The following is an 18828-nucleotide window of genomic DNA, read 5'->3' on the forward strand; positions in this document are numbered from 1 at the left end:
ATATTTTACCCATACACTTAAGCAACAAAAAAAAAAGATAAGTATATAAAAGAAATAAACATGTAACTAACAGATCAATTCAAATGTCAACACTCAAAAAACCACAAAGCGTATGGTCGTATTATTGTTATGCACTACCATGCAAGTACTCGTATATGTACTTACACAGAAAAAATATTACAATATTATCTGGTTATAAATTATATCATATTATATGTATATGTATATGTTAGCGGCAATGTGTATAATATTGGTATTTTATAAAATGCCTAGGAATTCTATATAACACCAACTACAGCTGGCAATTTATAAAAAATTTTAAATTACCCAAGTATTATATGAAATGCCAAACAATGTATAGGTAATATTTTAAATCGATATTATCAGTACCTATTGATATTTGACAATGTAACTTCACCTAATATAAATCCATTAGTAATCTGTAATATCGATAAATTTAATGAAGTAGAATTCCTGGACAAGGCTTTATTAAATGTTCGTGTTCAACAAGATGTCAAAATAACAGATGTAAGCGTTTAAAAAATAAAATTCATTGCAATTCAAAATGTCATCCTAATTTACAGTGTTGCAATAAATAAATTTAACAACCGTAGTTAAATTACTGGTTATTTTATTTGAGTTCGCAAATAATTATTAAGGAGTGTTTAATTAAACAAACGTACCTATTTATTTACCTCATTTTTATTAGGTACGTCAAGTTTGCTGATGATTTTGCTATAATAAAATACTGCAAGTGAAATTCCTTAGGTAAGATGTTTTATATTATATTATTGAGGCTATCGAATAAATTTATTTTGACATTACCGAGTACCAACCAACCTGTTTGTAGTATTCTTCCGACACAGGAATGATACAACCATACAGTTCTATATGGTATAATCTAGCTTATGATTGCTTTTATCTAGCACAGTAACAATGCGGTGAAACACGATTGAGCACAGTCCCTATTTTGAAAAAACCCGATTGAGCACGGTCCATATTTTTTAACAACCCGATTGAGCACAGTCAAATAAATGCAACGTTGCCAATTTTTTTGTCCGACTACAACCAGCTAGACTACACGCGTATTTTGAAATACTAGTACTATGAAATTTTTTTAGAACAACAAACGCTGTTGAAAGTTTTCATAGAACTTACAATTCACAATTTTATAAGTCTCACCCACACATACACTTGGTAATTATAGTTTTACAAGAAACGCAAGCTGAAACGATGACAAAAATTCGGTCAATTGAAACCGACAGTTATAAAAGTATGAGTTTTATTGAAATGCAAAAAATTAATGCAACTATAATGGCTTACGATGAATATTTAAGAAATAAATGTTCTAAAGATTTACTAAAATATTTATTAAAAGTGGGAAATAAGTATTTAGGGATACCACTTTAAAACGTTGACACATAATACATATTGTATAGCATAATAAAAATATTCAAATTAAATATATAAATTAACTTTAAGACTTTTAACTTTAACTTTTTTTTGTATAGGAGATGAATTATATATATATATTTATAGAACAAATGAACTTTTATTTATTATTTTATTATTAACGTTTTTTTACACACACTTTTATTTAAAAAAAAATTATACTCAATTTATTACATCAATAGGTAAATTAACTTTTAGACTAATCCGTATAGGACTTGAATTATATTATATATATTTATAAAAAAATGAACTATTGTTTATTATATTATGTAATTATTATTTTATTATTAACTTTAAGACTAATCTGTATTGGACATAAATTATGTATATTGTATATATTTGTAAAATAATTTAATTTTATATTTTTATACACTAATTAATAGCTTGATCATTATTATAAAATAATTCCTGTAAAAATTTCAATTTTTTTTTTAAATTTTTATTTTTCTGTGTGAAATGGCAACGTTGTACGTATTTCTATGCTCAATCGTGTTATATTTTGGATTTCTATTGTTTAATTGTATCTATGCTCAATAGGGTAATGAAAAAGGTAAACTGTGCTCAATCGGGTTCCAGCCGTAACAATGGATACCTATATTAAAATTCGATTAACCTACTTCATGGGTACTTAATATGTATAGACATTAATCAAACATTTTATTTATAATATTATATTATAATATGTAACACAATAATTTTTGAAAGTATATATTAGTATATATTATATATATTATTATCTATTATAATGATTTTCAAATCTTATTTAAGTATTAAAAATAAGTTATTGTCATCTGACCGCTCTACGATATATGTGAATTTTCACTGAAATGTGTTTTGACTGTTTTGAGTTCTGTGCCGTTGTCATTTGTGCAACCCAAGTACAACCACTCACACACTAATGATTAATGAGTAATGACTAACACAAATGACTATAGGTTTTCTAACCCGTTCATAAAGTTGAAAAATTATTGTTTGGATTATATAATAGAACTGTATTATCCTGGAAAAATACACCATCGGAAATACGTCATATTATTGGAACTGAATTTTTATTGAATCATATTTCTTTGGAATCGTAATTCACTTGAGATATATTTTGTTGGGAAACAATTTGATCGGAAACGTATTGTTTTTGATTACATATTATATTGATGAAACTATTAAACTACTAATTACTGAATAATATTTTGTTAGAAACTTATTTTTTTAGTAATATACATTATAATATGGTTATGGTATAAGATTTGAAGAAAAGTGTTTCTAACAAACTACGTTTTTATACTTCCACTATTCCAACAAAAAACGTTCCAATCAAATATAATTCTAAAATTATATTTTCTGATTTAGTTTTCATAAGTACGTAAAAGGTTTCGAGTATACAGAGTGATTCTTTTATCAAACAACACTCATTATTTCAAAAACTATTGACTTTTTCAAATTTTTTTTTTTCAAAATTTTTGATCCATCTTGTTCTAGAACAATATATTTTTTTTATATTTTCACCCTTATATTTATCTGGTAAACCATTATCAACTTTTGATTTTTAAATGACAACATATACTTAAAATTTCATAAATTAAAAGGCCATTTATTCAATGGATTTCCACGTATGGATTTTCATTTTTCGTTAATCCGTTTACAAGATATAGCCTCCAAAGTTCGGTGGTTTTGGGTGGTATTAGTGTGTTATAGGTATATGTTAAGTGGTATTTACACACAAACACCATATGAGTGTTGTTTGATAAAAGAATCACCCTGTATACCTTTCAAATTAAAAGCGCTCTAAGTAAAAATACTTTTCAGACGAAATATGTTTCAAAATAAATACTATTCGGAAAATATATATTTTCTTAAGTTTAACGTTCCAATAATTATTTAACGAAAATAGCCTTCCCAAAAAATGTCCTAGTGCTGGCGAGAAGATAAAATTTTGCAAAAATAATAGTTGCGTTTCTTATATAGATATGAACAGGCCCCTTATAATACATTGAAATATATATTCTGTAATCTATAAAGTCTCAAAAAAATTTAAAACAACTTTGGACAACTATAATAGTTAAAACCATAAAAGCTAACCTAATTTTGAATGTTATATTAAAAAATATCATTGTATAGGTATTATTTGTATGCAATTCAATAAATCATATCATCCGACATTCTGATATGTGGCTCGTTACGGTCGAGGCGCACATGTTCTATGACAGCGACAATTGTGGTGTGATTATCATTTCATCTTTGTAGGTAAACAATTTCTCAAGCAATAAGTCTAAATTCTGAATAACATAATATTAAACTGTCTTACGACACTTGAATATTATTTTATTGTCGATCATATCTCCACAAATCAAGCTACCCCTAAAACCGTGATAGTTTTGTACTAAATAGATTGTACTCATAAGCTTCAAAGGGGGTATTAGTTTCGATAGTTTTAATAGTCACATATACCTACCACCTAAAATCCAAAATGTATGCAAAGTTATTTACAAACTTAGAGTACTTAGACTATAGTTATTCTATAGACTAACGATTGTAATGTCAAATAAATTTACTGTACCTTCACATATTGTTTTCAATTTTTTATGTACCTACCATGTGGTGATCATTGCTCGGCTCAAGTCACCCATCAACAGCATAATAATATATGTTACCTACTGGCTACCAGCGGCGTATTTACGTGGGGGAATTTGGGGGGTTGATCCCCCCTTGGTCTTTTTTTCTATTTTTAAAGAATTTACCTATATATATATAACTAGACACTAAATCGTGTTTAATATTTTTATATGTCACTTTTATGTGTGATATTCAATGGGTCATCTCCTCCCTATAACAATTCTTAAATACGCCGCTGCTGGCCACTAAGCACTAACTACTGTGGCGTGGTTACCATGTTTTTGGTAGTGACTGACTGTTTTTTTTAACAAATAAATAGATGGTCCTCATTATGTGAAGATATAATAATATAATATTATATCATTAAATGTGTGAATAGTTTTATTATTAGTGTTCAAGTAGTTATTATCATAATTACTAAAATTTTATATAATTAAACAAGGACAAAATATTAAATGGAGTGAAAAATAATATAAATTCAACACATATGTAGATAAATAATTTATACAAAGTTGGAATCCACTTATCTACCTATAATATGTTTTGATTTGTTAATCAGACGATCTAATGTATGTGTAACCGAGGATATCTTCATCACTTTTAAGTTTTAAGTAGTGGCTGCTAATTATTGTTTAAAAATCTCACGGGTCACAGTTTTAATGAAAAAAAATATATTAAATCATTAAAATTGTAATAAAAATTACATGATATGCTTATAATGTATTCGTCGGACTTGAATTAAGGCATTTTGGACCTAGGTTAAAGACCCATAATAAAACTATATTGATGGATGGATATTCCTAGAAATCTTTTGCCCTAAGTATTTAAACATTTAACCACACGACAGTATAATATATCACTACATATAACTACCTCTTTGGTGACAACTGGCAGAGGTAGGTATACCAAGTGCACATATTGGTAACTTATTACTTTAAGTTAACAATGTCGTAGTGGTGGAGAAAGGGAGTAGTAAAAAGACGAAGAAGACAGCGACGTGGTACACTGAGCAAGTGTGTGTGCAGGTGAGCTCTACAGTGCGGTGGGGAAAATTAACAGAGCGGCTAGCGAATGAGCGTGTTAGTCAGTGAATTTCGCCGGATAAGACACAGTTTTCCAGTCGCTGTCATCTGTCGGCGTGAGTTGTGCAGCGCGCTCATGTCATCGACAATCAAAAGCAACTTATAAAACACGTGCCCACCGATCGAATGGACGCGTTCAAGCTGGAGGCCAAATGGCCACCCGACAGGAAATCCACCATCGAAGCATCCGAGTTTGGTATCTACAAGGAGCCGTCTGACGGGAAACGTCTTCGCGGCACTGATAAGGCCACCGGATGTCTCCTGGTACTATCCCTGATCGCTGCTTCCGCGGTAGTGGTAAGCAATTCAACAATCCTACATATATATATAATCGACACTCATAATATAAGACGTAGGTAAGTATATAACGGGCATGCCATATCGATATGTATTTTAAATGATAATAATTCGAAGAATTATTCGAATATTTCATGCAATCACCCTTATCATTAATTAGACACTACATTATTCAAACAGATTTATGTAAAAAGTACATAAAATATTAGTAATTATTGAATTTTAGTTTTTAAGAATTTAATAATATCAGAACGTTAAAAATAATGAAAATGCCACTTAGTTATTGGGGTGGCGAAATTATAATTTTTCTTGTCATTTAACACTTTGGCCGAAAAGTGCAGACACCAAATATACAGTTATATAATGTTTAGTCGATTAATCCTTCTCATCGGTCCAAACCTTTGTTATCTTACTTATTGTACCTATGTAATTCACAGCGATAGTTTTGAAACTTTTCGTGATTTTGGTTTAGTTATAATCCCAGTAGACATTTATCTTCGCCCTTTACATAACGCCATATTGAATCACGTACACGTCATATACGTGATCGTTTAAAATCGCGTCTTGTATTTATAGTTTCTCGTTTGTATTCCGTAGTGTGATTTTAGAGAGTTTCAATCGTATTCAACTACCATTTTATAGCGTTATGAGTCTTTATCAAATACAAAAAATAAATAAATATATTCAATAAATTCACGCAAAGGAATATGAACCTTTAAACGCTAAAAATTGGGACTGTAATGAATATTCAAAAACACAACTATTGATTATTCATCTGATGTAATTAAACTCATTGAGCGTAATAAAATATAATAAAATCATATTTCTCATAAACTATTTATTATATAGTGATTAAAATATTAAATACCTACATAATGTGAATATGAGTATTGAATCTCATCATATCGATTAAACCAATTAGAAGATACAAATTTGCATTAGTTTACAGTTTGTTTTAAGCCGAAAATACCAATAACACATTATACAGTAAAGAATAAAAAAAATATAAATATAAATTTATTATAATTATATCATAATTTAGTCTTTTTCTTTATTAAGCACTTAAGATTATTAAGAACGTTCAAAAAAGAGCTGCTTTAAAATAATGATGATTTCAAAAATAATATGGTACGTTATTGTATGTCTTACACTGTGAATTAATACACCTTGTTTATCAGCGAACAGTTATAAATTCACAAAAGGTTTTTGATACGTTTAAAAGTAATTATACGAATAGTGCGTACTAATCGAGCCGTGAACATTATAGTCAACGAAACCGTGTGGATATGATAATTTTAATCAGATACTTTCGGTGGTAATTATGTCAAACCACATTTAGAGTTTACAGTATTTTTATTTTATTTAGTTTGTATGAATAATTTGTCGGACACGCACTCTTGTTTTCACCGCGAAAGCGTATGGTTTTTTTTCATTAATTTTAGAAAACCAAAATCAAAATCAAAACTTTAAATTAAGAATAAAATAATTACAGTTCGTTATCTCACATATATATCAATATAATATACCAATGTACACTAATGTACGCAACACCGAATTTATTTTTCACTTTGTAGACGGGAAACAGAATAATATACCTATTAATTCAGATTGTATCGCGTTAATTACACCACAATTCAACAAGTATTATTTTATCATATAATGTAAAATACGTATAGCGAAAACGAAAGTGTGTGTGTGTGTGTGTATGAAATGGGAATTACGGAATACCTTTAAAAAGTCAAGATGAGATTGTAAAATTGTATAACATTTAGACAATATTTATACTTTTTTTTTGTTAGAAATAAACAATCTATACAAATATGTACAATAAGCTTATGTGCTAAGAGAAGACAGGACGTGATAAATTGGATTAAGAAGCCACCCACTGCCCACACTTAGCATGAATTATTATTTATTTATATATATATATATGTATATATATATATGTATATATTTGTTTTTTAATTATTGATAGTTGAAATTGTATGTACACCATTTCCTTTTTAGCCTACACCTAGGATTTCCTGGGAGAGTTAGAGAGGAAAGGTATTTAATAAGAGGATTTTAATGGGATAGAAGTCGCATGCGGAAGCGCGAGCAAAAGAATTGAGCTATTTCATTGATGGCTTTCATGTGAAAATCGTTTTATAATATTAGGTTTGAGACGTAGGGTGATGCATTGGAGAGTCGTCGAAAACCTAGATTTTGGAATACTTGGATTTTATTGGTGTTGGATTTTTTTGTTGAACCCCAGAGCTGTATGCCATAAATCCAAATAGGTTTCAAGAGAGATTTGTAAATTAGAAGTTTGACTTTTATATTGTTGTTATTATTTCTCAATATTAGAGGGCTGAGCATGCGCATACGGGCGTTGAGTCAGTTTTTTGGTTCGTATATGATTTTTCCATGTTGGTCGTTTGTCGAGATTGAGTCCCCGGTATTTTATTATATCCGATGTGGGAATTGGGATGTTGTTCAATGTAACAGTTGGACATACGCCCTTTTTGAGAGTAAATGCAGTGTGACTCAATTTGTTTTGGTTTATTTTTATACGCCATTTATCCTACCAGTTAGTCATTAGGTTGAGATAAAGTCGTAGATTTGATGAGGCGGTTACCTGATTTTCACCAATTGACAAAATGACTTTATCGTCAGCATAATCAGCCACCATGGGGCGTAGTGGGCTAATCAGCGACATAGATGTTGAATAGAGTTGGAGATAGAATGCCCCACTGGTGGGACGGCAACATTGATTTTGGTTATTTCTGAGTATGCAGAGCGATAATGTACTTGGAAGTGTCGATTTGGTTAAGTAAAATTTAATTAGGAGAAAGAACGGAACGGGAAGAAAACTTTTGAGTTTGAACAGTAATCCGTCATGCCAAACTCTGTCGAACGCTTGGGATACATTAAGTAAGACACGGGTATAGAAAAGATTTTTTCCAACGAGAGCGATATTGCATCCACAATCCTGTGGGATTGATGAATGGTACTATGTGAGGATCTAAATCCGAATTGAGTGTTCGGCAGAATATTGTTCCTGACAATATATAGAGTCATTCGTTTAAGAATAAGTTTTTATAAATTTTTTGATAAAAAGGCAAGAGACTTATTGGCCTGTAAGAGGATGGGTCGTCCAAGGGTTTATTAGGTTTAGGAAATAGTACAATTTTTGAGAATTTCAAAAGGATTGGAAGTACGAGAGTCTTAGACTTGCATTAAATATATATGATATCAATACTATTGATTTTTTGGGGAGGCATCTTGCTACTTCTGCTGTTATTAGGTCATAGTCCGGCGATTTTTTTAAGGAGTACTTTTGGATAGCCTGTTTGATTTCGTTGGGCGTGAAATATTTTTCAATATGATTGGAGGTTGAGGGAAGGTCTAAAGCAGCATTTACCTCGTCAACACATTGAGGAATGAATATATTATGATATGGTTGGAAGGTTTCCTGAAGATGTGCTTAAGAACTTAGGCTTTATTAGTATAAGAAGAAACAAGTGTATAGTCAAGTTTCTTTAAAGGGGTAGAAGAGTTTTAAGACTAAGTAAGTTTTTAGTTGTTTTCCACAAGCTACCGTTAAAATATGAAAGATTGGTTAGCTTTAGTACAAGTGAATCCGCTTTGTTTTTAGCTAGTTTTTTTTAGGGAGTCGGCTAATTTATTATAAACGCTTTTGAGTGACGATAATCGCGTGCATTGATAAACTGCTTTGGATCTACGTTTTTCCTCTACTAGAGCGTATCTCTTCAAGAAGAAGAGTCTGCTTCTGCATTGAGTGCTTGGAGTTGGTTAAGGTATTGGATAAGGAGGCAGCTGAATGGATAAGTTTGGATAAGTTATTGATTGCTTCGTAAATATCACGCTCAGTTTTTAACTTTATTGAAAGATTAACGTTTTGGGCAATAATTATGGAATATATAACGATTAGTTTATTGTGAGAAAAGAGAGTGACTTACTGAATATATTTGAGGTGTCGCATCGATATTTATTATTACAGATGAGTGATCTTAATTAAAGTCTAAGATATTGTTTACAGCACAGTATAAATTACTCGGAATTTTGGAGACAAAGATATCCAGAATAGCAGGTCTTTTCTTGCGCGATGTTGGCCAGTATGTAGGATCAGGTGGTGCGAGTATTTGGAATTTTTTAACATTGGTAAAACTATGAAGTAGCTTGACGCGTAGGTTTGGAACTCGGCAGCCCCAACTCTGGTGCTTAGCATTAAAGTCGCCACTACCAATAAAGTTGTTAGGAAATGTGTCAAAATATTCGGTGAGATTAGTGTCTGTTATATAAGTTGCTTGGGAGGACTGTAAACTGCTGAAATAACAATAGGAATATTATTAAGTTTGATTGAGATAGCACGGGGTTGAATATGATCTTGAGAGAAGTTGGTGATAAGATAGAGTATTAAGTTAGTTTTAATAAGTATAGCTGCCCCGCTATGCGCTGTACTATGAGGGTGGTTAGATTTAAGTAAGTAATAACCCGGTATGGAAATGTGAGAATATTTGGTAAAATGAGTTTCTGAGATTAAAGCGTTATCTATGCGCTTGTCAAATAATACAGTCTGGAGCTCATTAATATGATTTTTAGACCATTAGCATTAAACAGTAAAATAGATAATGAGTTATTAGTGTTATAAATAATTATAGTCGTGTTCGACTTAGTAATTCGCAGTAACCACCGTAGATAGTAGGATTTTCCATATCACAAACATAATCCTCAGCAGTGGAAAAGTTGTCACCATATGAATTGTAAGACATACTAACAAAGATATTCCAATTATCAGAGATATACGCAACAATTGTATTTCGGATCTCCTATAGCATCTTTCTTGAGTCTTATATAAATTAAAGGAAATTGAACCGAAAAGGTATGTACCATCACCGATAATTTGTACAACTATTTGAGATGCCAAAATTCCATTCACATTAATTTCTTTAATAGATTGCATTTTTTATAAATGAAAGTTAAAAAAATAACTGAATAATAAATAATATCTTATGCCCATATTATATTGCCAATGACAACCTCTAATTAATAATAATTTAATAATATAAATAAATAAATATAATATTAATAATATTAGATATTTCTTGATAGATGGCGTCACTATTGTATACTTACAACCACTCAGTTTTATCTTTAGGAGTTGATTTTCCTAAAATCCTTTCTTAAAGCACGGTAAAATTATAATATTAATCCACCCTGAAAATTTCAAGCAGATCTACCCTGTGGTTTAGGTTCTACGATGATCCCTCCGGAGGACAAATTCTTTTATATATTTAGAAGATATTCAACTATTTCATTTTTAAATCAATACAAAGTAAATAAATTAACATAATAAATGTTTCTTTTAGCTGTACTTTTCGTTTTATGATTATACAACTCCAACCACTCAAAGTGCGTTTACTGGGCCAATTGTGAGTTACGCAAAATATATAAAAGAAAAAAATACAGTGACAACTCAAATGGTTAACCGTTCAACAGACGGGCTTCTAACCACAGTTCTCGGTATGCAAAATGTCAACAATCACACGACACGTGCTTCGGCGGACGACGAAGTTATTGCCAAGAGGATTGATGACGGTGAATTAGGAAACAGTGGTAGGCACATGCGTTTGTATCCACAGCTGGCACCAAAACAGCCGGCATATTTATCTTACGATTCTAATTATTGGAGAAATAATTTAAATAAAAATAGTAAGCTCGAATATACCGATGGTATGTATGGGTTCAATCGGAGATCAGATTTTCCACAATTGGCAGCTTATCGAGCGCCGTTCCCGCCAAAGAGCATCCTGGACGTTATGAAGTACGTGACTGGGAACCCTCATAAGGCAAACATTCCAGAATACATGATAGCACAAGAATCCAACCATCATCATCGGTACTATCCTATCCGACCGGCGGAAGAAGTCAATAGATTCCTTCCAGATGGAAATATGCCAAGTGTCAATTTGAGGAGATTCCGCAACAAATTTGGTCCACCGGTATTTTTAACGCCACCTATTACATCGTTCCCGGATGACTTTATGAAGCCACCTGACCTCGATGCCCGATATTCGATGGATTTCGAGAGTAACATACCTTTAGACCTTACGCTACAAGAAGGTTCAGCTGGTACACCGACACATACTGACGTAATATTCCGTCCACCTTTTAACAATGGTTATCCTGTACCAGATTCTCCAAAACAAAAAATAATTAAAAATAAAAGAAACAAAAAGCCAATAAGCGTTATGTTAGACATATATCCTCTATCGGATAATGAGCATGAAAATGAACAAGGTTAGTAATTTAAAATTAACTTATTAAACAAAATTGTATATTTATTTTTTAGTTTTGCAGGCAACATTATTTAAAATATAGTCAAGTACAATTTCACCTCTTGGATTCATTATTTTCTTATAATAATTTACACTTTAACTATGTAAAATAATAAAAAAAATAATAAAACATTTAATTAAATGTATTACAATTTATATTAATTATTGCTTCAAAGTTCTAGGACATCTTGTTTTCTACTATTTGGTATTTTGTCTAGAATATAAAAATGTCTATAAATATTAATGTATAAATTGTATCAAACTAATAATTTTAAAATTTATGAGAAAAATTAGTTAAATTCATCATTTCAGAACAAATAAATCATTTATTTATTAATTGACACTTAACCATTAAATATAATGGTTTTAAATGTATTAATATTTTATATTGATTTTATTTAGCTGAGGAAGATGAAGAAGAAAGTCATTCTGAGATGATTACTTCGTTAAAAAACAATCTTCAACACTCAGATTCAGATAAATTATTGTTTCGATTGAACTTATATCCAAAATTCAGTGAAGGTGGCCGTAGAGTGTAAGTGTAGAATAATTCCACATTAATAATATTCAAAACAATAATGAAAAACAAAAAAAGTTCAAAAACTGTAGAAAAAATGGTTATTGCAATTGTATAATATAATTCAGTGCCTATACATACGAGTAGAAGTTAAGAAGTTGGGAACCTTTTGATTATATATATTTTCGAACTAAAACTGGAAATGTCATAGGGTATTTATTTTTTTCTACTCAATTTTTATAAAAATAATAGTTTTTACATTGTATTCGGTAGGAAGTGTATATACCAGTAAAAATCAATTATTTATCAGACTTAATCATACCTTTGTTTTTGACATAAAACTAATCAAATTTTTTTTTATTTTTTTTTTTGTTATCTCTGTTCACTATTACAATTAACATGATAAATAATTATGATTATAATGAAATTATAGCATTGAATTTCAAAATCTAAATAAAAACCAAGTTTATTATTTTTTGTATAGCTCTAAACATGTTAAGCATGAAGAACAAGATGGTCAACATGGTCATAAACCAATAATTCATTTGACAACTCACATACCATTACAAGGTAACAACATCGGATCATTTTCCAAAAATTATGTTATTTTAAACATAGGCGCCAGCAGGATTTTTTTTATCGGGTCAATGATAAGATTTTAGAAAACATTTTTAAATTATTAATATAATAATACAATGTGTAAATTATTAAATTTTCTTTGCATTTTCTCAATTTAAAAATAGAATTATGAAAATCCAAGGTGGGAATTACCACAGCTTACTCTCTCTCCGGGCGCCTATGATTTTAAATGTATGGAATACTTATTATGATTTTTCCACAAATATGTAATATTAATTTAGACAGAGAAGAAAACAATGAAGACAGAAAACTATTTGAATATGAATATTCGTCGGAATCAAAAAATATAGCAGATATATCAAAAACACAATAATACAAAACTCAAGACTTGAACAATATTAACTACGTTACTCTTAATTAATACAAAAATAGTTGTAATTTATTTAAGTCTGTATAGTTTTTAAGAAGAAAAAATAGATATTTCATTTATTATAAGAATTCAGTATTTGATCCAAATATGAAATTGTTTGGGCAATACATTTGATAAGAAAAAATAAGTATAATATAATTATTCTATGCATTGATTTTTTTATTACTTTGAGACAATCAATTTAAAAAAAAAAGTCGTTCAATTATATGCAAGCACTTCTCTGGGGCACAGTGTATTATTAAAAATACACAATACGCATAAATGCAAAAATATTACCGATATCACGTAGATATGTTTCATACAAAAGGATGCAAATAAAATTGAATTTTAAAATTATATGTTATTAAACACATACATATACATATATATATATATATATATATATATATATATTTACTGATACATCACTGTATCAGCAAATCTATATCCATTCTTAAGTAGGCCTTGTGAGCGCTGGTCGCACAACAAAAGTCATAGAGAAAATGTATAAATCGTTTCAGTGGCCTTCGAATATAATACACTAAGTGTTTTTATTTTTAAAGCTGATTTACTAATCCAAAGATAAATACAACTATAATACTTAAGATCCGTTTAAATATTTCATCGTTCAATAAATTCTTATAAAATATTTTAATTTATCTACAACTTGGACTTATGAATATATTTGATAAAAATACATAATCTTAATATAATATTTTATACTTAGGTACTTACTTTATTCTATACAATTATTCATGAATAATAGTTACTAATACTTGTAACAAAATTTAAACTTTAAACTACCTACGTATAAAACGTTTTGCATACAAATAATAATATGGTCTTGTTACAGGTCAGGAGTTATTTTTATGCATAATGTTATATTGCATGTATTACCTATAAATTAATATAAGATAAATAAATAATATTAATTATTATTACTTTCGATTCACAGTCATGCAATTTAATTTATCTTCCAATCAAAACTGTTTGATAAATCTTAGGGTATATCAATTTATATCATTATATGTATTAATATACATGTTAAATTCTATTTTCTATTTTCGAATAAACAAAAGTAGATTAGGTATGGTTAGGTATATAAATATGCACTGACATTTAACAATTCTCAATTAAGTTCAAATACTCAAATAAAAAAATGTTTATTTATGATAGATATTAGAAGAAGAATTTACATTTGGATTTTTAAATAAGATTTGCATAACAAGCTGGACCGTATAGAAATTTAATTTTGAAGCAAATTAAGAGCATTTTTAAATTTGTTAAGATTTTTTAGATTTTTTAGTAAATGAATAAAATAAAAATAATACATCTTAATTGGGCCCCTTAACAGTTAATAATACTCTTACCTTGTGGTAGAAACATAGTAGAAAAAATAATAGGTATAATAAAAATAAAAAATAAGTAACTACCACCACATCATATTTAATGAAAACTGGTGTTAGAAAATACTATGCTCAACTTGAAAATAACATGTTTATAATATTCGTATAAATTATGTGATTATAATTTTTAAAACGTTTTAAGGACAGTCAATCTCGGATTATAAAAATGAACAAATGCATATTGTATAATGTTTTGCGATAATGCGATAAATTGTAATTATAACCAATAAATGACATTATTTTAACTTAATGACAATATGAAATTTAATAAGTAAATCAATGGATTTTTAAAGGAAAAAATATATTATTTATTTTATCCTTTTTTTAACTTAACCTTGATTTGTACTACGAAAAACCATTAAGCTTTACTTTCACTCTTTACATAATGGTAAGAACTTAGTTCACTAGTATCCCAAAAAGCTTTCTATTGTTCAGTGTATTTGACAAAAGTCTTATTTTGGCTCAGCTCATGAGGTCCAAAAAAATATTATTAAACAATTTTTATAAAACTTCCTTTATTATAATTTATCCTCTCAGTTAACAGTCGAATAGCTATGTCTATACAAAAATAATACTATACAAAAGGTTAGAAATTGCAAACCTTAATAATTCTTATTTGATTATTTATTATTGTGTGTGCAATTCAAATATATTCAAATATTTGGTAACGAAAATTCTACCATTTCAATAATTCTCTTCTCTCCAAATGGGAGTTAGAACTCTCAAGTTCCAACAGAGTATAAATCTAAGCCTTTAATTTGATCTAATTTACATTATATTATATTATACTCACACTGTCTGAAACAGTTAGTATACAGTATAATATACTATAGGCTATACGAGTACCTATACAGTATATGTATGTATATAAGGTTGCATAACAAAAGATATCGCACAAGTCTTTTTCACATAATAGATAACAATATTACGTAGAGTACCTAATCGTACTTATTATAATAGCAGTCATATTATGTTATAGTGTAACATCGCTTAGAGATATTTTAATGTTATGTAGAATTGTAGGTACGAAAATTAGAAATTAGTAGTACATTTCTCAACTTAATATGTCATTAATTGTTGTCATAATATAATAAAAATTATCACTAGTTTTGGACAGATATTTAAAAAATAATAATAATTACTTTAACATCCTAAATTTAAATAAATATAATTTTATTTAAACATTTTTAAATGTTTAAAATCTGATTTAAAATATTAATTTTGTAGTATTTAATTTATTCATAATAGACACTTTTATATTTTCGTTATTTATAAATTGTTCTTATTTATAACTTTTTGGATACGACTTTTAAATGAGTAAACAAACAGTTAAAAATGAATTAACTTGTAGAAATATTTTTTTTATATTCGATACTTTAAACACATGACATTTAAGAGGACGTTTCACCCGCATGTGTTGTCTCCGTCTTACAAGTGCGTAACATTGCAAAAACTGTTTTGCGCGGGAAAGAACCGAGAAAGATACAGTTATAACTAAGAAACGAAATTTTCACCACATAAAAAGGAGATTTTTTTCTGTGCAATATCGTTTTTATTTTTTCGATATCACTTATACAAAAAAAATTCTTATTGTTTTATAATACATTAATTTTGCGTTTTTTAAGCATGAATAACTTTTTTTGTAGTTCTGATATCGAAAAAATAAAAACGATATTGCACAGACAAAATTCTCCTTTTTATGTGATGAAAATTTCATTTCTTAGTTATAACTGTATCATGCTCGGTTCTTTCCCGCGCGAAACAGTTTTTGCAATGTTACGCACTTGTAAGACGGAGACAACACATGCGGGTGAAACGTCCTCTTAATAAAATTACATACAAACAAAGCTGTGAATTTTAGAAATCATACAGATTAAAAATTTTACAATAATATAATATATTATATACCTACTTAATTTATTATGTATAAATTGTAATATCTTTTAGCTAAGTTTTAGGTAAGTAGGGCCTCTACAAATTGTATTAATTATCTCTAAACATTGAGAACTGATCTTGTAATATTATAATATTATGATAATATTTTAATACATCTTACATTAGATTTATATAAGGAAAAATACTGCAATTAATATTACCAAACATTTTTACGCTTAAAAATAAAATACAAATATTTATTACATTTTCTAAATAACTTTCTTATTATGAGATATTAACTAGATCAGTCGTATTTGGTTTTTAATTATTACAAAATCTAACAAAACGACTTTTTCAAAAATAAAACAACCAACATTTTTAACATTAAACATTAGTTCACTCTACAATAATCAATAAGCATAAGATAAAGACGTAAGACACTCAATTTTCACATGAGAAGATAAGTATTTTATTTTTATTTTGCTAAATTACTTGTTAAATTGATTTTTTTTTTACAAAATTAAAACTACAATGGTTTAAAAAAATTAATAACGTTTAATACAATAAATTATTTCCATCCATCAATCACACATCGTAGTAAAATTAGATTCGGTAGGACCCCTTTTTTATATTATATACATTTCCTATATACTTAGGTAACCAAAATGATCAACTTTCATCCATAGTCTATGAAGTTGAGTATTGTCTAAATTTCGATAACTATAAAAGCAGCATAATGGAATTTGCATTAATTAAATTATAAACATGTTTATATATTGATTTATAAGATGAAAACAAACTGCTTTGTTATTACAGCAATGTTATGTCATTGCCATAACATGATACAATAAAGTATTTAGTTAAAATTGTATACACTCATATTGTAATCACATTTAGCAACTGCTGTAATTAATTATGTGAAATTAAATAAAATAACCAGAAATTTACAAAATGGTATGAACATTTTTTGAAAATGTGTCAGTAACATTCTGTTTGAAAATAAACTTTATCATAAAACATGTAAAATGTTATATATATTTTCATGTGTTTTTATAGTTAATGTGCGTGAGTATGACTCCATCAGTTTTACTGTGACAACACCAAGTTCACTAGTTTAAAGAAAACACGATAACTTCTAAATTTTATTAGTTCATACTTTATAACTATGAAATCCTTATAGTATTATATGATTATTGACTATTGTTAATGCGCTGCATCCATTAAATTGTTTTCTTTAAAAAGCACATAATATAAATTGTACCTATGATAATTGTTCATATAATTTGTGATGTTGTTTCCTGTACTTGTATATTGTTAATTTTCATAATTTGTAGTGAATTCACTGAATACATAAGTATAATATGGAATAAGCACCACTGTATTAAATCAGTATAGTACCTACAATTAGTAATAATTTAAAAAAACGGGTAAGTGGATGTCGTTCTGCAGTGGATGGTATTAAATTTGAATTCAATTATGTAATATTATTGTATACGAAAAACGATTCTGAGTAGAGACGGTTTATCAGTCTAGGATATGTTATACTACACTAATTATATTGTTATAATTTTAAAAAAAAAAGTCGTCCGTAATTATTCAATATTATAAAATCGTGAAATTGTACGTTTTTCTCTTTTAACCACTTTTATTTCAAGTACCATTTTGAAAATCAAAAAATGACCTCTCTAAAGTATCAGATCAAGAACATTACCTTTCAGAAAAGATGTTACACTTGATACTTTTGAGCAAGTTTAGAGGGAGAAAAAGTGTTTACAGGATAAAAAAGAAGAAAAAGTAAAAGAAATAAACATCATTGTTGTAAAACCAATACGTTCCTCGCTCCGCTCAGAATCTAAATTTTACGTAATATCAACAAAACATTATTGAATTAATCCATCTAAACCATAGATAAATTAATGTCGTTCTAAGTATAATTATTAATTATTTCTATTTATTTTAACGGTTTCAACTTTAAAGTTTTCAATTGTATTACACTGGCAGTGATGATTGATTTAAAATCAGCTCTTAAGTATAAATTGGTAAAAAACTGAATTGTTTTCAAATTAATCTAAATGAAAGAATAAAGCATTATGACTATTTCAAATCAAATTAAATTAAATCCTATCTATGAATACTTTAAATCTGTAACAAACTTAACTGTATTTTTATCAACACTTGAAATGTATAATTTGTATTTTTTAACATAAAACACATGAGACAAAAAATTTTAAACCAGATATTTTTATTGATTTTTAACCAT

General features: G+C 28.3%; 1 protein-coding gene across 2 annotated transcripts; it reads left to right on the forward strand.

Annotated features, from left to right (window-relative positions):
• The first annotated feature begins 5138 nt into the window (after positions 1–5138).
• Positions 5139–13930, forward strand: LOC107170738 (uncharacterized). Of its 2 annotated transcripts, none has more exons than XM_089227608.1 (5): positions 5139–5441; positions 10814–11744; positions 12185–12317; positions 12784–12869; positions 13164–13930. In XM_089227608.1, exons 1-5 carry the CDS (start codon positions 5271–5273, stop codon positions 13226–13228), a joined length of 1386 nt encoding a protein of 461 aa, XP_089083734.1. In that variant the 5' UTR covers positions 5139–5270; the 3' UTR covers positions 13229–13930. The 2 variants fall into 2 exon arrangements, with proteins under 2 accessions (XP_089083734.1, XP_089083733.1); XM_089227607.1 differs by having other exon boundaries at positions 5145–5441; positions 13160–13925.
• Positions 13931–18828: the final 4898 nt, after the last annotated feature.

Source organism: Diuraphis noxia, unplaced genomic scaffold (assembly GCF_037042655.1).
Source record: "Diuraphis noxia isolate RWA-SAM2 unplaced genomic scaffold, SU_Dnox_SAM2 contig0004, whole genome shotgun sequence".
NCBI classification, from domain to species: Eukaryota; Metazoa; Arthropoda; class Insecta; order Hemiptera; family Aphididae; genus Diuraphis; species Diuraphis noxia.

Coding starts and splice junctions, on each gene's coding strand:
- LOC107170738 (XM_089227607.1), top strand. CDS start 5,271: ATGGACGCGTTCAAGCTGGAGGCCAAATGGCCACCCGACAGGAAATCC. Junction 5,442..10,813: donor TCGCTGCTTCCGCGGTAGTG/GTAAGCAATTCA, acceptor TGTTTCTTTTAG/CTGTACTTTTCGTTTTATGA. Junction 12,318..12,783: donor AGTGAAGGTGGCCGTAGAGT/GTAAGTGTAGAA, acceptor TTTTTTGTATAG/CTCTAAACATGTTAAGCATG.